The following is a 22,435-nucleotide window of genomic DNA, read 5'->3' on the forward strand; positions in this document are numbered from 1 at the left end:
ATCTATTGGCAGGCCGTTTGTGGGAGACGGGCCCTGATTGGCCTGGCCGCTGTGGGAGGCTGCGGGCGGCGGTGTTAAGCGCGTCGCCGCCGCCCGGGCCTAGGCGCGAGCCCGGATCGCTGAATCCGCACCTCGGACCTGGAGACGCTGTTGCACGCCATGGGGCTCCGCCTCTGCCCCTACCGCGCGGCCCTGCTCCCAGGTGGCCTCCTGTTGCTCCTGCTGCTCGCGGATCCGGCGCTCCCGGGCGGACGTCCCCCGCCGGTGGTGCTGGGTGAGGCTGGCGTCCTGTCGTGGGTCGGTTCGCTCGTGCGTCGGGCAGGACCGGGTGCGGGCGGGGCTATCTTCCAGGTTTACATCTGCTGTAAGCACGGGGTGGGGAAGCGTATGACTGTCTTGTCATCTGGGTCGGTCCGGCCATCTCCCGCCATACTGGGCGCGGGTGTGGTCAACCTCTTGTCACCTTCTCATGTAGATTGTGGGGGCGAGTGGGAGGGTTACCGTGAGGTTGCCCATCGGTCCGCCCGTCCTCGTCAGTCCGAAGCCTTGCCTTGCCTTGCCTTATCCCCATATCTTAGCTGGAAAGACCGAGGCCCTTTGGCTCCACTCCTGAGGGCTGGTGGGGGGTAGGGTGGCCTCGGAGCTGGCTCCCGGCAGCTTCAGCTAGGGCTTGACTTGGACTTGGCTGGGAGGCTCTCTCTCTCGACCCTTCCAGCCCCACACGGTTCAGAGGGCATTACTGAAAGGAAGCTCTTTGAGGAAAGGATTGTTCTCCTAGCCTGCCACCAAGGCTGTCTCCACACTTACCATATGGGTGGCATTGGCCCTGAGGGAGGAGGCTCAAGGGAATCTGAGGATGGCTCAAGACAGAGGTAAGAATTGGAACAATGGCTATGAATAGATTATCAGGGAACATACCCCTGCCAGACCCACTTGGACTAGGCTGTGTTGGGACTAGGTGACCTCCCCTGCCTACCCTCTCCTTGGCCGTGGCTCCGGCAACTGTACAGGAGCCACAGTGTTTCTTTGTGGTGGTGGATAGGGATGAGACCTCTGTCTTGAGGGCCTTGGATGCCATTCAGGATGTCACTCCCACCCAGAGCTAATGTGTTGGTGGCCAGCCAGGACTCCTGAAGGCAGAGGCATGCTGAGGTATCTGTTACATACTCAGTCTGCTGCAGCATGACCCCCAAGGTCTTTTCTGCTGGGAGTATCTTAATGGGGATGATGCAGATCACGGAAGGGTAGGGTTGGCAGTCAGTGTGGTCCCAGGGGGTACCCCACCAAGAGTTCTGGGCCAGAAAATGCTCCAGGGGGATACTGGGCCCAGGTTCACCACGAGATTTGGGGAGACTTGGCCCTGCCTTCCCTAAGCTTGCAGGATGATCCTCAGAGATGAAGTCTGTGCTGGGCAAGCACAGAGAATCTACCGACCCAGTCAGGGAAGGTTTCCTGGAGTATGCAGCTCGAGCTGAGGCCAGGAGAGAGTTCCAGGCAGAGGGAACTACATATCAGAGGGAGGGAGGGAAGCAGTCCAGGCTGTCTGGAATGGAGTGTGTGTGGGGGGGGGGAGTGGATTGTGCAGGGCTCGTGACTGGTTGGGTCATCTGAACTTCATCCTGGGAGCCCGCAGGACAGAGATGAGGTCTGTGCTGGGCACGCACAGAGAACCCACTGACCCAGTCAGAGAAGGCTTCCTGGAGTATGCAGCTCAAGCTGAGGCCAGGAGAAAGTTCTAGGCAGAGGGAACTACATATCAAAGGGAGGGAGGTAAGCAGTCCAGGCTGTCTGGAGTGGAGTTGGGGCTGGAGTAGATTGTGCAGGGCTTGTGACTGGTTGGGTCATCTGGACTTCATCCTGGGAGCCCGCAGGATATGGGTGGGCCTAAGGAGTTCTGAATATGAAGGGTGTGGCATTGGAAAGTTTGTGGTCTCTGGCCAGCATGCAGCCTTATTGCCTGGGTTGGTGCTAACTGCACTCATCAGTTCATTCAGTTCTTGGTTATCCTAGGTCACAGGAAAGGAGCCTCAGGCCCCACCCAGAGTCAGGGAATGACTGGAATCCTAACCTGCGCAGCTTTTCAGAGAGTGAGGCTGTTGGCATTAATCCTGGGAAACCCTATAGTGGACTGTTCCTGGGCACACAGCAGGGACCTGACCCTGACCATCAGAGGACCAGCATTCAAGGGTGACCAGCCTCTATGAGTGGGACCCTGATTAGTGGTAGGGGAAGCAAAGGCCAGAGAAGTGATACAGAAGACGACCCTGGGCAGGGGGAAGGGACTGTAGCAAGCTATTTCTACCTCTCCCAACCTCAGTCTCATCTGTAGAGGGGGTATAATAAGGATGTTCTCTCCAGTGTTATTTGAGACAAAAGGCGCATGGATGGCTCTTGTCCTAGTTCTAGGCACAAAGGGGCTCAGGAAGTGACCACTGCTATTTTAGAGGCCACACAGCCTGGCCTGGGCGAAGGGCATGCAGGCAAAGCAGATCTGGTGACTTCCTCTTTCAGCCATTTCCTCTTTGATAGAGACACTGACCAAGGTCTCTGCACTGCGCTGCCCAGTCCGCAAGCATGTCATCCAGAGGCTGTTCCTGTTGAGGACTCCCCACTTCTGCACCCACATCTTAAAGGGAGGTGAAGGCAGGTGCTGTACTTGCCTCCCGTGGCCACCCTGAGGACACTATGGGATGGTGCACAGGAAGGGCATGCCCTCTGAAGGACTGGGTTCACACTTGGAGCCCAGTGAATGCCCAGGAGAGCTAGGCACTGGTTGTTCACTCAGTGATCATGGATCCTAAATGGGGATGTGTTTGGAAGTTGTCGGGAGCATGGCATGTGGGAGCAGGTGAGGCTTGAAAGGTCACTTGGAGTAAATAGACTGTGAAGGGCCTTGAATGTTGGGTAGTGAAGCAATGGGGATGGGTTTGAGTGTCACAGGGCCCTAGGGCTCTGCGTATGCTGGATAGGCTGGCTCCAGTACAGAGAAGTTGTCCTGGGGGCCGGGTCACACCCACTCCCACTGGGCTGTGGCTGGAATGGTGTGTTGTTTCAGGGTAGCCATCTCTGACACAAGGTCCAGGTGCCAGGAGGCTAAGGCCCTCCAGATGACCTTTCTTCTGAAATTTTACTGGGCTCTGGCCTTTAGCAAGGCCTTGGGACATTGATAGGCCAGCAGGTGCCAGTATGAGCTTCTCTTAACTTTGTTTCTGTTCATGGCCCAATCCACAAACCTGTCCTGCAGTGCCTTCTCTGGATTCAATTTCGGCTGGTTAAGTGGCCCAATGCTCTATTATATTTCCCACTCCTTCCCTCAGAGTGAACAACCCCTGCCTATTCCATGTCCTGGGACAGCGATGGGTAGAAGGCCTTTAGGTTCAAGCCTCGAGGGTCTCCAGTCTGCCAGGCCCAGGACCTCACGTATGCTCTGTGTGCCCCTACAGTGCCTGGTGATTTGGGCAACCAGCTGGAGGCAAAGCTGGACAAGCCAACAGTTGTGCACTACCTCTGCTCCAAGAGGACGGACAAATACTTCACACTCTGGCTGAACCTCGAACTGCTGCTGCCTGTCATCATTGACTGCTGGATTGACAATATCAGGTGGGGGCTGGGGCACAGATGGGGTGCCGCTCGCCGACCTAGCCTAAAGAGGCCCCAGAGCCTATTTCCATCTCGTCCCCACCTCAGGAGACCCTGAGGTCACTGACCTCTCTCCCTTCCCTTTTCCTCAGTCTAGTTGGTGCCACTTTTGCACTCTCCCAGACAGAACTTTCTTCCCTTTCTTGCTGCTCTTGTCCCTGTTCTCTCTAATTCAGGCCTTGTGCCTCATGCCCTGCATGTGGTTTCTATGCTCCAGGCCCTATTCAAAGCCTCAGTATGGCCCCCACCCCTTCCCCTGCCTCTGATTTGGCCACACCTCCCCCTCCAGCTGCTTATTCTTCCTGGGATGTGCCCTGTCTCCATGCCTTTGCACCTGGTGTTCTTTCAGCCTGGAGTCTACCTCTACCCCCTTTGCCTGATGAATTCCCTCCCGTATACCCTTTAAAACCTGAGCCTAGTCCCTCTGTGAAGTCTCCTCTGCCACTCCCCAGAGCTGTTAACCTCTCCTTCCCCTAGGCCACATGCCTCTTTCCTCTAACTCTCATCATGTGCCAAACTTATTTCCAAGGATGTTTCCCTGATAATAATGTAATGAGAATTACTACTTACTGAGTATAGGCAGTATACAGTTTACATACTTTCTTTTATTTAGTCTTACAGCGACCCTATAAAACAGGTGCTATTTTCAAACCTGTTTTACAAAAGGAAATATGGAAGCTCAAAGAGGTTACAAACTTGCCTAGGGTCACTCAGCCAATAAGTGGCAAGATCAGGACTTGAACCCAGAATTGTATAGTGTGGCGCTGAGCTAAGGTTCCCTCCCAGACTGAGCTTCCTGAAGGCAAGGACTGTGTCTCTATTATTTTTAGAGCAGCAGAACCAGGAACACAACTGGTGCTCAATAAATGTTTGAGCTGAATGGAGTCTCACAAATTAATAAATTTTCTTGGAAACACACTAGCTGTCTCTCCAGGCACCCTGCCCTTCCCTGTTGTTTATGATGCCTGCTTTGTTGACTCTTTCCTCTTCTGTGTGTGATCAGGGTTATTTCTGGGCTGTTGATCTGCATGTCTATTTTTGTACCAGAGACGTGGTCTTAGGTACTGCCAATTGGAGGTGCGGGCTGATACTGAGAGGGGCTTGTCTACCTTCATTGGTCCTCTGACCCGTTTAGACTTTCATCCAGCACAGAGCTGTACTGACTTTCCAGAACAATTTTCTGCACTTTGCTGAGTGGTCACTGGGATAATCTACAGACTGCCCTGGAGAGGGTGGGCCCCCAGTGCCTATTATTTGGGCCAATGTTGGGAATTCTGTCTGCTTTCCGTGGCTGATCTTTAAAGGGGGATGGGACTCAGGATCACCAGGGACTGCAGGTCTAGCGTGGTCTAGCCTGTGTTTTCTCAAGCACATTTGTCTCCTTGGTATCAGGGGAGGCCAAAGCAGAGTTCCTGGCCTGGCATAAAGCTTTCTTCCTGTCTCCATCATTTCTCCAGTCCTTGCCTCTCCACCCACACAGCAGATACAGGGGCTTGGGCCCTGAGGTGGGAGTCTCTCTATCCAGTTCTGTTGTGTGCTGCACTCACCATCTCCTTTGCCCTGTGATGTGTTATGGCGGGTGGCAGGAGTTGGGTCTGTGCAGATGGGGCGATGGGAGCCTGTGAGGTTAGCCTGCCTGCTTTTTTGGGTCAAGTGCGATGTTCATGGCAGAGCCAGGCCTGGCGCTTCCCTCTCCCAACCAAATCTAAGACCTGTATTCTGGGGTGAGTGACATTAAGGAGAAGGGAATATTGTCTCAGGTCCTGGGGTTTGTCTTTGGAGTGAGGCTTGTTAGGGGTCCTCATTTGGATGTGGTTACTCTGATATGTGCTTTATAAACTTGCTTTGTTACTGTTTGGTCTCCGTATACATCTGACCAAACCTAAGGATGGGAAGGGAGTATGGCTCAGGACACAGGGCAGTATTAGGACACACCAAGTTCAGAGTCACCTCTGGATCACCAGCTCAGTATCCCCTCCTGACAGGCTGGTCTACAACAGAACATCCCGAGCCACCCAATTTCCCGATGGTGTGGATGTGCGTGTCCCTGGCTTTGGGAACACCTTCTCACTGGAGTTCCTGGACCCCAGCAAAAGCAGTGTGGGTATGTAGCCCTTCCTCATCCCTCCAGGGAATGGGGTTGGAGGTTCTGCTGGACTCCTAGAGTGGGAGGAACCCTGTCAGTTTGAAGGGGTAGCCTGTGAACTGTCTCTGATCAGTGTCGGCACAGAGCCCTGTAGCATTCCTTCAGGGGTTTCCCAGCAGTAGATGTCACAGTCTCCTTGGCAGGTTTGGTAAAGGTGGCTGGCACTGACTGTACCCTCTCTAATCCTATGCATTTCTGTCTACAGGTTCCTATTTCCACACCATGGTGGAGAGCCTGGTGAGCTGGGGCTACACACGGGATAAGGACATCCGGGGGGCCCCCTACGACTGGCGCCGAGCCCCAAGTAAGTGGTCACCCTCGTTTCCTCCCTAAAGTCTTGGGAGATAGGGACAAGGAGGTCACAGCCACCACTGCCCTGGGCTCTCCTCTATCCCTGGGCCTCTGGTGTCTAGCCCAGGGCTTATAGCTACCATCGTTGGTCAATGTGTCCTGTCTTTCCCCATGCCTCACCCCAGGATTTCTAGGGCCCTGAGCCCTGGGGAGAGATAACGAGGCTGAGGAGGGGAAAAAGAGCCCCTTTGTTTCCTACCTTCATGGAAACTGAGGGGAAACCAGACCACTCCCACTTGGGTTTTAGCACTCTCCCCACCCACCTAGTCTTGGATCTGGCCTGAGAAATGGTCAGCAGTTCAGGCCCCAGGACCCTTCCTCCCTGACCCTCACCTGGCTCTGATCTGCAGATGAAAATGGGCCCTACTTCCTGGCCCTCCGGAAGATGATCGAGAAGATGCACCAGCAGTATGGGGGCCCCGTGGTGCTGGTTGCCCACAGTATGGGCAACATGTACATGCTCTACTTTCTGCAGCGGCAGCCACAGGCCTGGAAGGACAAGTATATCCATGCCTTCGTGGCACTAGGTGCACCCTGGGGGGGCGTGGCCAAGACCCTGCGTGTCCTGGCCTCAGGTAAGACCCTGCCTGGTCCAGGATGGGGGGTTGGTATTGGGGATGGCACCCTGTCTTTCCCTGTACAATGTCTTTCATGTCTCTTCTCTTGGGTCTGAACCCTTATTTCTCCAGAGTGGTATTCTTTTCCAAAGATCTCTTTTTCCAAAAGAGAATCTAACACTACTCCTAATTTCATCTCTCTAGTGGATGACCCTTGTTGTCTGTGTACGTTACTTACAGCATGTCATGGAGTGGCATAACTGTTGGTCGTACAGGTACTTGCTTGTGCACACAGAAGCATGGTGCTCAGGCCTGGCTGGCCTAACTTGTTTGGCCCAAAGTTCTTTGGGGGAGCCTTCTCCCTCTCTCTTGCCCACATCCTTACTTCTTCATCCCCACCTTTGCCCCAGAAAAGGAAGGTGGGACTACAGTTTCCTGTTTATGAGTTACGCCTCCATCTGTGGCAGCGGGGAGCCACTGTGTGCAACACAGGGAGGAAGCAGGTGCAGTTTGTCTGGGCCTGCTTGCTTAGAAGTTGGGAAAACCACCTCGTTCCCCATTCCTCCCTAATCCACCTCCCTTTTCACAACTGTCAGAACCTGCTAGCAGCAGCTGTAGGGCTTCCCTGCCTCTGCTAGGACTGAGTGTGAGCTCCATGGGCCCTCACTTTAGGAGCCATGAGCCAGGACTGTGCCAAGTATCTGATGAGTTTTCTTCCTCAAGTCACCAGCACTGCCTGACCTACTTGTTGGCTAACTGATCGTTGTGAACAGGTCAGGCCCAGTGCCTCTCCTAGTAGTGAACCTGGATTGGCTGGGCAGTGAGGGAGTGAGGACTTATCACAGCCACCTACTCTGTCCAGCCTGGACCTGAATGGACAGATGTGGGCACCACCTGAGTTTGAGTCAGGGAGCCATGGTGAAGTTCAGGTCCCAGCCCTTTGAGAGCTTCCCTGTGAGTTCCCTTAGAGCTTTGCCTCAGATGCTGGGAAAGTGTTCTGTCAGGCCTGGCAGTCCGGGATCAGGGATGGGGTAGGAGGGGTAGTCCATGGACCCCTAGCTAGTGGCTTCCCATTCATCATGGGTCCTAGAGCCAGGTCTCACCTGGCAGAGCTGTGGTCCTGTGGTCAGTTAGAGAGGTAGAGTGATGAGTGGCCATGGCTCCTGAACAGGTCAGAGGCCCCTGTTCCCAGGGGTCTCACTGGCTGGTGGGTATGTTTGTGTTGTTGGCATTCCGGTGCGAGAAGGACTGCCATTCTGTCTGTAGCCTTCCCTCCTTCCCTGTCTCCTGCAGGCCTGGCTGCCCAGGTCAGTGACAGGCAGGTGGGTGGGATGATACCAGGGCTGGCTGGCTGCAGGTCTGAGCCTAGGAAAAGAAAAATGTTTACATAGCTCAATGTAATAAAAGAGAAAGAAGAATATGTCTCTGGGCTGCCAACCTGCTGATTCACCTTCAACAAGATCAGTGCCTACAGACCCAGTGATAAGAGCTCCCTCCAAGGAGGGTACTGTTTACACAATAAATCACCCTGTGGGTGTGTGCTGCCTAAATCCTTGGGGACGAAATGCAAAAGGAAAGAAAGAAATCTTGGTTGAGTGCTTCCCAGATATAACAAAACTAAAGGGAAACAATAAAAGCCAATGAAGGCATGGGAGTTCTAATGATGATAACAGTGTAGAGATGCTGGAGTGCTGACTGAGCCACTGGTTGGGGTCCAGCAGGGGGCCTAGTGGTGAACTTGATGCCCAGCCAGCTTGCATTCCTGAGCACAGACTGACCTGGCCGGAGCCCTCTCCCTGCAGGAGACAACAACCGGATCCCGGTCATTGGTACCCTGAAGATCCGGGAGCAACAGCGGTCTGCTGTCTCTACCAGCTGGCTCCTGCCCTACAACTATACCTGGTCATCTGAGAAGGTCTTTGTGCGCACACCCACCACCAACTACACGTTGCGGGACTATCACCGGTTCTTCCAGGACATTGGCTTTGAAGACGGCTGGCTCATGCGGCAGGATACAGAGGGGCTGGTTGAAGCCACACTGCCGCCTGGTGTGCAGCTGCACTGCCTCTATGGTACTGGTGTCCCCACACCAGACTCCTTCTCCTACGAGAACTTTCCAGACCACGACCCTAAAATCTTCTTTGGCGATGGTGATGGCACTGTGAACTTGCAGAGTGCCCTGCAATGCCGGACCTGGCGCAGCCACCAGGAGCACCAAGTGTCATTGCAGGAGCTTCCGGGCAGTGAGCACATTGAGATGCTGGCCAATGCCACTACTCTGGCCTACCTGAAACGTGTGCTCCTTGGGCCCTGATTCCTGTGCCAGGCAGGACTGTGGGATGGCTCAGCCACAGTTGCTTCTCTTGGCCTCTGGGACTGCCATGGCCCATGTGTTTAGCAGTTTGTGACTGACCATCCAAGGCCCTGGGTCTTGGGTTGTGAAATGTCTGCCATGGGAAGTGTTGTTTCTTCTCCTTCCTCTGAGGGAATAAGGAAGGAAGAAATAGTCTGGACTCACTTGAGGAACTCTTGATGGAAAGAATGCTGCTGATGGTGGAATTGTTGTGACCTCAGGACTGGCTTCATGGGTGGTTGTCTGGCACCTGGCCCCAATCCCCAACTCTGGGGCCATGTGTTCCTCCTACCCCTGTGGCCTTTTCACACTCGCCCACCAGGCCCTGTCCCCTCAGCCTTCCTGCGAGGGATATTACTGAGCTGTAACCCTACCCACAAAGGTCCTAGGGATGGGCTCCTGGACCCTGGGGTGACTCTTCCCACACACTGACCACAGGTGGACCTGCTACTGGCCAGGGTGGTTGGAGCTGCTGGCTTCCCTGTGGCCTAGCTGCTCAACAGCCTGACTGTGGCTTCCTGGGGGCAGCCTGGTTCCCCCTGCAGGCAGGGGTGGGTTGTTCTCCATGGTTCCCAGGCCCTAGAGCATTCACTCCTACCTCCCTCACCTCTAAGAGCAGCCTAGCTCAGGATTGGGCATCAGATAGCCCCCCAGTTCTGGGGGCTGTGTCCCAGGAGCCCTGTCCACCTTGGTTGGGCTGTTGGCTACAGTATTGATGGTGGCTCCCTTTGCCCTGGGACTGTGGCTCAAGGATGAGAGCAGGGCCCAGTGCCATGGCCTTTTAGGTACTCATGAAGGAAAAGAACACAAGGAAGCAGCCAAGGCCACTCAGAGCTGCCCTGAGCTGCCCTCTTGCTAACCCCACCATCACATTGTGACCCTGCCCTAGGGTCCCTCTAGCACCCAAATGGGGTACAGGGCTGAGAGGATGTAGGGCTCCTGCCCACCCTCTCCAGCACCTACCCCCACCAGGCAGCTCAGTGGTGTTTATTCTGCAGGGACTATCCCAGAAACTTGAGTGGACCCCTGAGAGCCAGGTGCCTTGGGGCCCCTTGAGGGTTTTCTGTCTGCCCCAGAGGTGCTGCATGGATAACAAGCTTAGGGAATCTCGATCTGCCTTGGTAGCAGTGGTCTCCAAGTAGGCAATAGCTATAGGCCATGACTTGGGTGTGGCCTCTAGGGTGGGGTTCCAAAGCCAGAGTCAGGCTAACTGTGCTGCTCTCCCACAAGGTTTCTGTGGAGCTGAAGTTTCTCTGTTGCGTACATACCCAGCATCTATGTCTTCCTTTGTTGTTGAGTAGTGAGCCCCACATGGGGCTCTGAGCAGGCTGTACCTCGATTCTGGCAATAAAAGTATTCTGGATGCTATAAAGTGCCCTGGTCTAGGCTCTCTGCTCTGAGCATGAGAGGAGGAAGGTAGTGGAGGGGTGAGGGGGCTAGAGAGGCAAGTAATCAGGGGCTAGACCTTTCCTGAAGGCTTGATGGGTTCTCTCAGCACCAAAGCTTTGCCCCTGTGCACCTCTTTGGGCTTCATCCTCCTGACCCCTCTCCTGGAATCTAGTTCCCCTCCTGGGACTAAGAATCATGACCTGAAACATTCCCATTGGAATGCGGCTCCCCCTGTTCCTGCCTGGTCAGCAGGCCCCACGTGCCACCCCAGAGCTAGGGGCCCAAGACAATCCTGCAGGTCACCCTGGCTGGACTCCCTTTCCCAGCCTTCTGTCCTTTCTCAACTTGCAGGTCTCAGAATCCTTTGAACCTAGAGTTCTTTTTTAGGACGCCACCCTTCTACTTTGTTCTTCAGCTCATCTGCTCACCATCTGTGCCTCTTTAGGGACAGAGTGAGACTGAGGGAGGAAGAGAGACTAGGCTGAGACTGATATGGACAGAGACCAAAATGGGCAGAGGCAGGGGCCGAGAGACTGAGGACCAAATGGAGATGGATAAATCCAGAGAAACAGAAAGAGTCCAAGACAGGGACACATGCATAGGGATGGGGTCCAGGCCTGAGTTCTGTGGTGCAGAGCCCAGAGCCAGGGGCCGGTATAGGTGATAGGAGCCCCGTTCCTACCTCCTCCACAGAGCTGGGCCAGCCTGGGCTTCAGGCTTCCATACACCTTGGGCCACTAGAGGGCACTCTGAACCCTCTCACCTCACCAGTTAACTGGCCAAACCTGGAAGAAGGGATGGCCCAGAGAGGGTCGCAGAGAGAGGATGCCTAGGGATACACAGGTCCAGCTGTATCACTGGCCTTGGTAAAAGGGTGATAACATGAGAGGGAGCAAACCCTCACCCCTAGGCCCTGCCCAGTCTGACTCCCAGCTCTGTCCTAACACTCACACACCCATGCCACCCCTTGTGGTAACCTTGCAACCACCCACTGACCTCTGATCCATTTCAGCCCCACCACTGCCACCCTCAGTTTCACAACTGCAGGGAGAGGTCATGGAGTCAGAGCAGGCTTCAGGACGAGCAGACGGGCTCAAATCTGAATTCTACCAGCTCCAGTCATGTAGCCTGGGGAGTCTCCAGACCTCCCTGAGCCTCATGTGAAGAAGGGGGACAAATAAATGTACCATGCAGAGTGGTTCTGAGGAACATTAATGGTGCTGGAGAACATCCCATTCACTGCTTGGTACATAGTGGGCTTTCAGCTGGTGGGCTGCTATAACTGGGTGTGAGACAGCAAAGCCAGAGGTCTGCGAGCTGGCAGGTTGGATATGCAGCTGTCGTAAGGACAGGTGGTCTAGCTGCCATTGGGTGACACAAGTGTCCAGAGCCCTTCCTCTGGCTGACCAGGGAGGCCTGAGGAACTGATCCAGGGGCCAAAGAGTCAGATTCTAATGACTCCAAATAACATACTCTCATTTACACTTAGGGAAAGTATTCCAAGTCTGAGCACAGGAGGGCAGCACCAGTGAGGGCTCTTCAAGGCTCATCATCTCAGGTCTATAGAGAGGAGGATTGGAAGAGTATTTAGGCACAGGAGAGACGAAATCATTTCAATTTGTATTTTAGGAGCACCCCCCAGCTTGTGGGGGTGGGTTAGAGGGAGCAGGATAGGGATTGGGAAGCTGTTATGGCTGAGGAGAAGAAAACCATGAGATGTAGGGCCTGGTGGGCGAGAGGAAGAAAGGTCTAGGGTGCTGCCCCTCTCTGGCTGGGTCAGTAGTGAGGCAAGGAGCAGGGGTTTGGATGTGATCAGTATGGAACCAGAAGAGGTGCAGTTGTGAACATGTGTCTGGGGGAAATGACTCCATGGTCCAGGGGAGAGGCTTGGCTTGAGGTGTGGACAGGAAGCTAAGGGGAAGGGCTCAGTTACCCATGAGGTCAGGAGGCCCTAGACAGAGCCCCAGAGGTACCAGAGGAAAAGGAGCCCTAGAAGGAGATGGAGGAGGAGCAACCAGAGGGAGAGGAAGGGGACAGGAGGATGCAGCTCTCCCAAGAGGGGTGTTAACGGGGTCAGGCAGGAGGAAGATGGAAAAATGTCCTCAAGCCTGTGGCTCAGGGAGGCCTGGCGTTGGCTATGGAAGCCTGACAGTGTCCATGTGTCTCTGGGGATGGATGTTTGATAGTCTGAGCTGTGGGAGCACAAGTCTTGAGTCTTTCTAGCGTCCTTAGGCAGAGGGTTGGCTGTGAACGGGGTATGGAGTCTATTTAGGGCTCCTTGTGTGAGCTGTATGGGGTCCCCCTGGGTGCGGGGCCTAGGCCAAGGGCCATATAGGAACGGGGGGTGGGGGCCGTTCCGCGGGAGCGTCCCCATATTGTGTCCCTCGGAGGCCCGGAGTGCCTCTGTGCAGGGTGAGGAGCAGCCATCCAGTCAGCGGGGTAGCTGGGCCCCGGCGTGGCCCACAGACGCTGGGACCGCATCTCCGGCGCCGGAGCGCAGCCCGCCGGATCCCTGAGGCCGCGGCGGCCCCTGGGGCCCGGAAGCGCCGCCGCCCGTCGGCCCCGCGCGGAGCCGGGCGCCCTGTCCCGACGCGGCGCGCTGTCGCGATCCGGCGGCGGGTGACGTGGCGGGGGCGGGGCTTGAGCAGCCGCGAGGCCGGGGCGGCAGTGCGACAGAGCATCCTGGCGGCGACTGGCCACCGTGAGGTAACGGGCCGCTGGCGGGCGCGCCGGGGTAGCCGGGCCGGGGCCAGCCGGGCCCGCACCCTGTGGGGCCGGCCTCTCGGCGCCGCCGCCGCCGCGTGCGGGATGCGGGACCGGAAACGCGGAGCAGGGTGGGCGGGGGCACGTGAGAGCCGCTGCGAGTGAGAGCGTGCCGGAGGGTGACGCTGGCGTGTAAGAGGGACCTTGAGCGTGAGGGTGACTCCAGGAGTGTGGGAGACCTTGAGTGTAAGACTGAGCGTGGGAGAAAGACTCCGTGTGTGAGAGAGAGACTCCGAGTCTGAGGGCGACTGTGAGTGTGCAAGACCGGGTGTGAGATGACGCTGAGAGTATGGGAGAAACCTTGTAAGGGAGACTCTGTTTGAGTATGTGTGTGTGAGAGAGAGAGGGACAGAGAAACAGACATCCTGGACTAGAAGGAGGCTGCATGTGGGTGAAACCCTGATTCTGAGGGTGAGTCTGTGAGTGTGTAAGACCCTGAGTGTGAAGGTGGTGCTGTTAGTGTGAGGGAGACTCTGTGTGTATGTGAGAGACCTCGGGTGTGAGGGTGAGTCCATGTGTGAGAGAGACTGAGAGTGTGAGAAAGACTGAGAGGGAGATTGTGAGTGTGAGGGAGACTGTGTGTGAGAGTGGCCCTAAGTGTGACACTGAATGTGTGAGAGGGACTGTTTGAGATATGCAAGTGTGAGTCTCTGAAGGTAAGAACGAGAAGCTGTGCTGTGTGTAAGAGACTCTGAAAGTGAGGAAGGGCTGAGGGGGCGAGACTTGGAGGACGTGACCGCAAGAACAGAGCTTCTTGGGGATGCTGATAATGGGCTCGTGTTGGGGCTTGGGAGTGCTGGCCTTTGGAGCTAGAGAATGGTGCGCTCCTCTTTTTATGGCTCTTTTTGGTGTCTCCACATCCTGTCATCTTGTTTGATCATCTCATGTCGTACATGGAAGGCGATATTTGTGAAACATTCTGAGAATTCTTCACTAAGCTCTAAGCAAACAGTCTAGGCACCAGGTTGTGTAATGGTCAGTACAAATAGGAATCAATATTTAATTTAACAGATGTTTTTGAGTACCTCTTGTGTGCAGTGGGTTATGTGCTTGGTGACACAGTTAAAAAGAATTTGGTCTCTGCCCTTGATGGGGGGGAAAAAAGCACTGCCAGCAAATCTAGCACCGTGGTAGCAGAATGCTCAGTTCTCCGATGCTAATCTCTGAGAGCTGCTCCCTGGTTTGAAGATCTGGGAGGAGCAGACTTTTGAAAGCCTGTGAGTGCTTTCTGAAATCATTTTCAGCTTTCTTTGCTTGCTGTGAGGCTGTATAGGAAACAGTCCAGGCTCCCTACATTGCTGAGGTCCCATTGTGTACTAGTGGCTTTTGCTTTCTGACTTTGGTCTCAGACTGTTCAAGTTCTTATATTTGATTTTCCTTTCCTGATAAATATGTAGAAAACCACAAGCCTGATTTTTCTCCTATCTTCCTCCTTCCCTGTCTGGCTGTGGACGTTATTTTTATTGCAGATCAAGAGTAAATACGAGTTATATGGCTGATCTCCCTGGCAGTTCTTGGTACAGGAAATTTCCTGACCTCTGTGCTGTCTGCTGTAGTCTCCAGGTTGTGGATATATTTCTACAAAAGTGACGCAAACGGTGCTCATGGGACCTGAGATTCAGGGAAGGGCAGCTGTCTACACATGCATGATTTGAGATGACTGAGCTGGTTCTCTGACACATTTGCTTCAGTTACATTCCGCTGTGAGTGAGAGGGAACTTATCAGTAATTGAGTGCTGCTCCTGCTGGGCATGTAAAGCTTAGATTTTTACAAAGGGAAATATCGCCCTACTGCTTCTTAGGTTCCTTTTTTGATAAGTTGTGTCTTACTCTTTATTGCAGAGATTAAATGGTCAAGACAGGTAAGTGGAATTAGGCCTTGCTGTGGAGAGTTCATTTTCTTCTCAGTACCTGACCATTTATGATGAGGTGGCTTAAGAAAATGTGATGTTTGTTTATTTCCTTACAAGTGAATATTATTGCTCTGTTCTCTATTAGCTTTCTTGGATCTTTGTGATTTGTAAAGAGTTTTAGTTATTTGTATATGATATGAACATGATACTGGTAAAGAGAATGGCTCACACATAATTAACAATTATTTAGCACTGTAATTTATTATATAAATAAATTATATACTTATTACATTGTATCTCTTTCTAAAGAGTAATTGTGGTGGTTTGTAATTAAAGATACTTGCAATGAGATTGTTAAAAAGAAATAGGAAACGAAAGCCATGGAAAAGACTAGATATCAAATACTGTTGAGAAGTGAGTGTATCTAGTCACTTTGATTGGGAGATGAATTTGATCTTGAGCTTCCTGGTAAAAAAGACAAACATAAAGAGTCACGTAATTTTTGTTATTTGATAGAAGTACAATAAATATATATATTTTTAAGTTTAAGCATTAAAAGATTAATGCATACTCATTGTGGAAAATTTATAAAACTCAGAGAAGTATAAAAAGTCCTGTGTCTTTTCACTGCAGTTAAGATTTTGGTGTGTTTCTCGACAGCATTTTTTTCCCCATAGTCATCAATTATAAAAGAATTTTTAAATCCAGCTTGTAAAATATTCTTTGTAATTAAACTTTGAAAGAGCCTTTTTTTTTTTTCTGAAAAATGCATGTAATAGTTTCATGGTTAAATTTTCATGAGGAAATTTTAGTGGCCTGGTGGATTTCTTTATCTTCTGCTCAGGAGCTTCGAAATAGGATGAAAACCTGTTAGAAAGCTGCACTGTGTCCTTACAAGCAGGACTTTATGCTGCCTTTTCAAGACAGGAACTTATAAGGTGCATTGAATGATTTAATGGCAATTGTCTTCAATAGTGATTTTAGAGAGATTGTGCGTGTTAGAGAAAGAGAGACCGAGAGACTGTACTGTGTGTGATCTTCACATACCCATTTCTCTTATCAGTTGGATAAAAATTGAAGGCAAAAGGATAGTCAATTCAGAGAGAGTGATCTGGTAGAATTTTGTTCCACCCCCAAATATCAGGCTGTCTAGCTAGAGATAGTGGCTTAATCATGAACTCCTTGAATCAGTGATTTTTATCCCATTGTTGCAGAAGGTCTGCAAATCTACTCTGTGGGGACAAGATAAACAATATATTTCACACAGTTATGGGCTGCTTTTTTGAGAATGTATGTAGATACTGTTGTGACTAATTAAATGCAAATCAATTAAAAACCATTGTTGTAGTCATAGCAGCTTTTTGTAATTTTTTTTTTCCTTTCTCTCCTGTTAACCTGAAGAACAAGTACTGTGATAGAAAATGATGGGAACCACTGTCTCAGACTGGCTTCTCTGACTGAACACTTCCCTTTAGTTAAGGTTTTGTTGTTGTGTTCTGGGGAGCAAGTGGCTCAAGGTGTTAGACTTTCAGTAGGGTTTGTTGTGTGTTTTCTGTCCTTTATATATTTTTATTCAATGATCAGGGACTGAGTACCGATCCTGTGCTAGGCTTTGTACTTGGTGCTGCTGAAACAGACAAGGAGCTCACAGACTAGTTGAGAGAGACTGAAGGTAAGTAAATGCAACAGAGTGAGGCAGAAGTTTGTACTAGAAGCATTAGGGGCACAAGGAGATATGTGGAGCAAGATGGTAGGGAGGATGTTGAGGAAAAGGTGGGAGAAGGGTGTTGGAGGCAGAGGGCTCAGCCTGAGCAAAGGTGTATTTGTCTGATGGGCTCTGGAAACCCTGGATCTCCAGGTTCTGGAAACTTCAGGTAATTCAGTGTGACAGGACCATGAGTGGGACTGTATGCAGCACGGGGTCTAGTGACAAGGCCCTGCTGAGAAGGTTGGAGCTGGTCCTAAAGCCCTCAGGCAGCACCTGAGGGATTGTTCCTAACTGTGCTCTGATAGCAGTTGAGTAGATCGGAAGGTTGGTATTCTGTTGTGAAACTTGAGGAGCCAGCCAAAGCAGTGTTTCTCCCTGTGGGGAGGCTCTCTCCCACCCCTGACCTGCTTCCATCTCCTGCGTGGAGGTAAGCCCTATTGCAGGTGCCAATTTTTTTTCTCAGAATTCCCATAATTCCTTAGACAAGAACTATGTTGGGACAGTCCTTTTTCAGGTCTTCTAGATCCCTGCTGATTTTATGTCTACTTGTTCTGTTGATGACTGAGAGAGGTGTGTTGAAGCCCCCAACTATAATCATGGTTTTATCGGTTTCTTTCAGATCTCTCAGTTTTTGCATGTATTTTGAAGCTATGTTGTTGGAGGAAATAGACATTTAGAATTGTCTTCTTGGTAAATTGACCTCTTTATCATTCTGTAATGTCCTATTTATCCCTAGCAGTATTTCTTATTCTGAAGTCTGTTTTGTCTGATGTTGATACAGCTACTCCACCTTTCTTTTAATTTAGTGTTTGTATGATTTTTTCCATCCTTTTGCCTGCAACTAATTTATGTCTTTATATTTAAAGTGGGTTTCCTGTAGACTGCATATTGGGTTTTGCATTTTTCTCTAATCTGACAATGTGTTTCAATTAGTGTGTTTAGATCATTTACATTTCATGTTGTTGATATGGTTGGATTAAAATCTGCCATCTTGGGGCCGGCCCGGTGGCGCAGCAGTTAAGTGTGCATGTTCTGCTTTGGCCGCCTGGGGTTCACCAGTTCAGATCCTTGGTGCGGACATGGCACCACTTGTCAAGCCATGCTGTGGTAGGCGTCCCACATATAAAGTAGAGGAAGATGGGCACGGATGTTAGCTCAGGGCCAGTCTTCCTCAGCAAAAGGAAGAGGGTTGGCAGGAGATGTTAGCTCAGGGCTAATCTTCCAAAAAAAAAAAAAAAAAATCTGCCATCTTGCTAATTGTTTTCTATTTGTTTCATATATTCTTTGCTTCTTTTTCTGCCTGCTTTTGGATTAAGTATTTTTTATGATCTGTTTTATCTCCAGTGTTGGCTTATTATTTATACATTTTTTTTTTAAGTTTTTTTAATTTTTCCTTTTTCTCCCCAAAGCCCCCCGGTACATAGCTGTATACCTTCAGTTGTGGGTCCTTCCAGCTGTAGCACATGGGACGCCACCTCAGCGTGGTCGGACGAGCGGTGCCATGTCTGCGCCCAGGATTCGAACCGGTGAAACCCTTGGCCGCTGAAACAAGCGTGCGAACTCAACCACTTGGCCAAAGGGCCGGCCCCATATACAACTTCTTTTAATTTTTTAGTGGTTGCCCTAGTTTTACAATATACATTTTTAATTAATCACAGTCTACTTTTAAATAATATTACATTATTTCACACATAATATAAGAAGCTTACAATAGTATAACTCCCAATTCTTCTTTCCTATGTTTGTGCTATTGTTGTCATATATTTTACTTTTTTTTTTTTTTTGAGGAAGATTAGCCCTGAGCTAACAACTGCCAATCCTCCTCTTTTTACTGAGGAAGACTGGCCCTGAGCTCACATCTATGCCCATGTTCCTCCACTTCTATATGTGGGACGCCTACCACAGCATGGCTTGCCAAGCAGTGCCATGTCCGCACCCAGGATCTGAACTGGTGAACCCCGGGCTGCGAAAGCCGAATGTGTACACTTAACCGCTGCACCACCAGGCCAGGCCCTATTTTACTTTTATATATGGTATAAATCCACAGTGTGTTGCTACTATTTTTTATTTAGGCAGTCAGTTCTTTTTTTTTTTTCTTTGTTGGGGAAGATTTGCCCTGAGCTTACGTATGTTAGCTTCCTCTATTTACAAAATAGTCTTCCTCTATTTTGTATGTGGGCCACCACCACAGCATGGCTGGTGAGTGGTGTAGGTCCATACCTGGGATCCGATTCTGTGAACCTGGGCCACCGAAGCAGAATGCATGGAACTTCAACCACTCAGCCACAGGGCTGGGCCCTAGGCAGTCAATTCTTAAGTAATTAAAAATAAGCAAAAAAAAGTATTTTTTATATTTACCTCAAACCATTTGATATCATCCTATAACTCTTGGCTGCTCTGTTCTATTTTTTTCATATTTTGACTCTTATGGTTTTCATCTCTCTGCTGAAATTCCACATCTGTTTCTGCATGCTTTCCAACTTTGCCATTAGATTCTTTAATGTATTAATCATAGTTCTTTTAAATTCCTTGTCTGATAGTTCCAATATCTGGATCATCTCTAAGTCTTGTCCTGTTGATTACTTTCCCTCTTGGTAGTGGTTGTTTTTCTTGCTTTTTTGTGGTGCTTGTAATTTGTTTTTGTCAGACATGGTATGTAGAAACAGTAGAGACTGAAGTACCTGGCATTTATTCTGGGAAATGGGTCTGCCTCTTCTTGTACTGAGCTGTGAGTGTGGGAGTTTGAGTCCCTTGGGAGATGAGTTGGGTTTGGGTTTTGTTGCTGCTATGGTTACCTTAGTTACACCTGTGGCTTCAAATTCCTCTTGTATTTCCTTGCTCTTAGGGTTGGTTTGGAGGGTGGGTTTTTCTCAATATTTATGCTCCACTCTCAGCTTTAGGTCTTCTTTGTGCCCCTTTGCCTCAATACACAGTCTACCACAGTCTTGTTGCTGGGTGCTTGTTAACCTTGTGCAGGGAGCAGAGGAGTTCTCTGTTGGTTTGGTTCAGCCTCAGTCTTAGGCAGGCCCTGTTTCCCTGGGTCTGGGGGCTGCGGGGTAGATCTTTCTGGGTGATCCTGCCTGTCTCCCAGAGGTAGGACACTTCTAATGGTCTGGACCAGAGTTTCCTGCCTCTCCCCAAGGTGTAGGGGGTTGTTTTTTTTTTTTTTTTTGAAGATTAGCCCTGAGCTAACATCGGCCACCAATCCTCCTCTTTTTGCTGAGGAAGACTGGCCCTGAGCTAGCATCCATGCCCATTTTCCTCTACTTTTTATGTGGGACGCCTACCACAGCATGGCTTGACGAGTGGTGCCATGTCTGCACCCAGAATCTGAACCTGCCAACCCTGAGCCACCAAAGTGGAACGTGCGCACTTGACCACTGCTCCACCGGCCCGGCCCCTGTTTCTTTTTTCTTTTACCCTGCCCCAGCTGCCTTGGGAATGACAGAGTTTGCCACCCATTTCCCAGGGGTTTAAGACTTTTATTCTTTAGAGGCTGGATCAGGTGGACCTTTGTATTTTTTCCCAGAGCAGTGGCTGCATTCCTTTGACTGCTTTCCTTCTCTAGGCTAGCACTACTAAGAGGCTTTCCCTGGTCTCCTGCCTAGTATTTCTTATGAGCATCTACCAACGTCTGTGGAGAAAAACCTCTGAGTGTGTATGGCCCTTGCTAACCCACGCTCGACCTTTAATAATTAATTAAAAATTTTACCTGGGGGCCAGCCTGGTGGCATGGCGGTTAAGTTCGCATGTTCTGCTTCTCAGCAGCCCGGGGTTCGCCGGTTCGGATCCCGGGTGCGGACCTGGCACCACTTGGCAAAAGCCATGCTGTGGTTAGGTGTCCCACATATAAAGTAGAGGAAGATGGACATGGATGTTAGCTCAGGGCCAGTCTTCCTCAGCAAAAAGAGGAGGATTGGCAGTAGCTAGCTCAGGGCTAATCTTCCTCAAAACAAAACAAAAAAAAACAACAAACAAAACAAAACAAAAAAACAAAAAAAATTGTACCTGAATTCTTCTTACCTGCCTCTATGGTGGTCCCATTGTTCTTCTGCCACAGATGAGCCAGAGCTTACATCTCTCCGTGGAGGTGCCTATTTTTCCTTCCATTTCAGTCCAGGTGGTTGCTCTGTAACCTCAGCTCCCTGACGGCTTCAAGAAAAGTTATGGGGGGCTGTGGGGGGCTGACCCAGTGGTATAGTGGTTAAGTTCACGTGCTCTTGCTTTGGCGGTCCAGGGTTTTCAGGTTCAGATGCCGGGGCGGACATAGCACCACTCTCAAACCACGCTGTGGCAGCATCCCCCATACAAATTAGAGGAAGACTGGCACAGATATTAGTGCAGCAACAGTCTTCCTCAAGTCAAAAGATTGGCAACAGATGTTAGCTCAGGGCCAATCTTCCTCACCAAAAAAAGAAAGAAAGAAAGAAAGAAAAGTTATGTTTTGTAAAAAAAAAAAAAAAAGTTTTGTAAATTATCTGGCTTTTTCTTGTCATTGCAGTAGGAGTGATACTTTTCCTAGCTTTCTCCTTCCTAAATGGAAGTTATAAGTCAAGGAAATTCCATTTTATACTAGATTTTATTTTCCAGTGAAATGAGCTTACCTCTCTTTCCCTCCCTGTGATAGTGTGATTAAATATATATTTGATTTTTGTCCACTGTTTCTGGTACACAGCTCCCATAATTTCCCATATAATAGCCATGGGGCATTTTTTTGTTATAATATTTACTTTTGTTCCCAGTTCCTGAAATAGTTTCAGAGAAATAAAGATGAAATGGATGTCTTTTGTTATTTATTATTTATATAATAAGCCCCTTTCAACACATCTGAGTTTACGTTAATGAGGTGATTTTTGGAAAGCATCTAGATCCTCTAAGGATGGGGGCTGGTTGCTAGGGGAACCAACCCTGTGATTAGGGGGTTGGAACTTTCAGTCCAGTCTCGACCTCTTGGGAAGGGAGGGGGCTAGAGGTTGAACAAATCACCAGCGGCCAATGATTTAATCAGTTTTGCCTTTGTAGTGAAGCCTCCATAAAAATCCAAAAGAATGAGGCTTGGATAGCTTCCAGGTTGGTGAACACGTGGAGGTGCTAGGAGAATGTGCCTAGAGAAGGCAGAGAAGCTTATCTCCCCTTCCCTATACGTTTCCCTATGCATCTCTTCCATCTGGCTGTTCCTGAGTTATATCCTTTGTAATGAACTGATAATCTAGTAAGTAAACTGTTTTCCTGAGTTCTGTGAGCTGCTGTAACAAATTAATTGAACCCAAGGAGTGGGTAGTGGGAACCTTCGATTTATAGCCAGTTGATCAGAAGCACAGGAACATCCTGGACTTGCAGTTGGCATCTAAAGGGGGTGGGTGGGGGGAGCGCACAGTTTTTATAGGACTGAGCCCTTAACCTGTGGGATCTGATACTATCTCCAGGAAGATAGTGTCAGAACTGATTAAATTGTAGGACACCCAGCTGGTGTTGCAAAATTGCTTGATGTGTAGAAAACCCACACATCTGGTGTCAGAAATCCAAAAAGAACCCCTCGTAGCCCCAGTCCCCCTTCCCCCCTAGCTAGAGTCTGATGGAATAGGAAAAGCTGGAGCGTCCCTCGGGCCAAGTTTCTCTGCTTGCCTCTGTTGAGTTGGGTGGAAAAGGGCAACCTAGGGGTCTCTGCACCTGACT

General features: G+C 50.4%; 2 protein-coding genes across 11 annotated transcripts in view; both read left to right on the top strand.

Moving 5' to 3' along the window:
• Positions 1-10,418, top strand: PLA2G15 (phospholipase A2 group XV). 2 transcript variants are annotated; one of them, XM_070613752.1, is made up of 6 exons: positions 1-274; positions 3,444-3,600; positions 5,625-5,743; positions 5,991-6,089; positions 6,487-6,711; positions 8,496-10,418. In XM_070613752.1, the coding sequence occupies exons 1-6, from the start codon at positions 160-162 to the stop codon at positions 9,005-9,007; spliced, it is 1,227 nt and encodes a 408-aa protein (XP_070469853.1). In that variant the 5' UTR covers positions 1-159; the 3' UTR covers positions 9,008-10,418. The 2 variants fall into 2 exon arrangements, with proteins under 2 accessions (XP_070469853.1, XP_070469855.1); XM_070613754.1 differs by having other exon boundaries at positions 140-274; positions 6,612-6,711.
• The window catches only part of SLC7A6 (solute carrier family 7 member 6), a 43,724-nt gene continuing 27,861 nt past the window's right edge, over positions 6,573-22,435 (top strand). For 2 of the 9 annotated variants that reach the window (XR_011538487.1, XM_070613745.1), the window contains exon 1: positions 12,401-13,141. Coding sequence is in view for 1 of the 9 variants with exons in the window: in XM_008518228.2 (XP_008516450.1) it covers positions 14,015-14,017 (3 nt within the window). In the remaining 8 variants the exon portion in view is untranslated. Of the gene's footprint in view, positions 6,712-12,400; positions 13,142-13,245; positions 14,018-14,944; positions 15,061-22,435 lie in introns of those variants that run through there. The other 7 variants (XM_008518231.2, XM_008518230.2, XM_070613748.1 and 4 more) reach the window with 7 other exon arrangements.

The sequence above is a fragment of the Equus przewalskii genome, chromosome 3 (genome assembly GCF_037783145.1).
Source record: "Equus przewalskii isolate Varuska chromosome 3, EquPr2, whole genome shotgun sequence".
Taxonomy (NCBI): Eukaryota; Metazoa; Chordata; class Mammalia; order Perissodactyla; family Equidae; genus Equus; species Equus przewalskii.

Coding starts and splice junctions, on each gene's coding strand:
- PLA2G15 (XM_070613752.1), top strand. CDS start 160: ATGGGGCTCCGCCTCTGCCCCTACCGCGCGGCCCTGCTCCCAGGTGGC. Junction 275..3,443: donor TCCCCCGCCGGTGGTGCTGG/GTGAGGCTGGCG, acceptor GTGCCCCTACAG/TGCCTGGTGATTTGGGCAAC. Junction 6,090..6,486: donor CGACTGGCGCCGAGCCCCAA/GTAAGTGGTCAC, acceptor TCTGATCTGCAG/ATGAAAATGGGCCCTACTTC.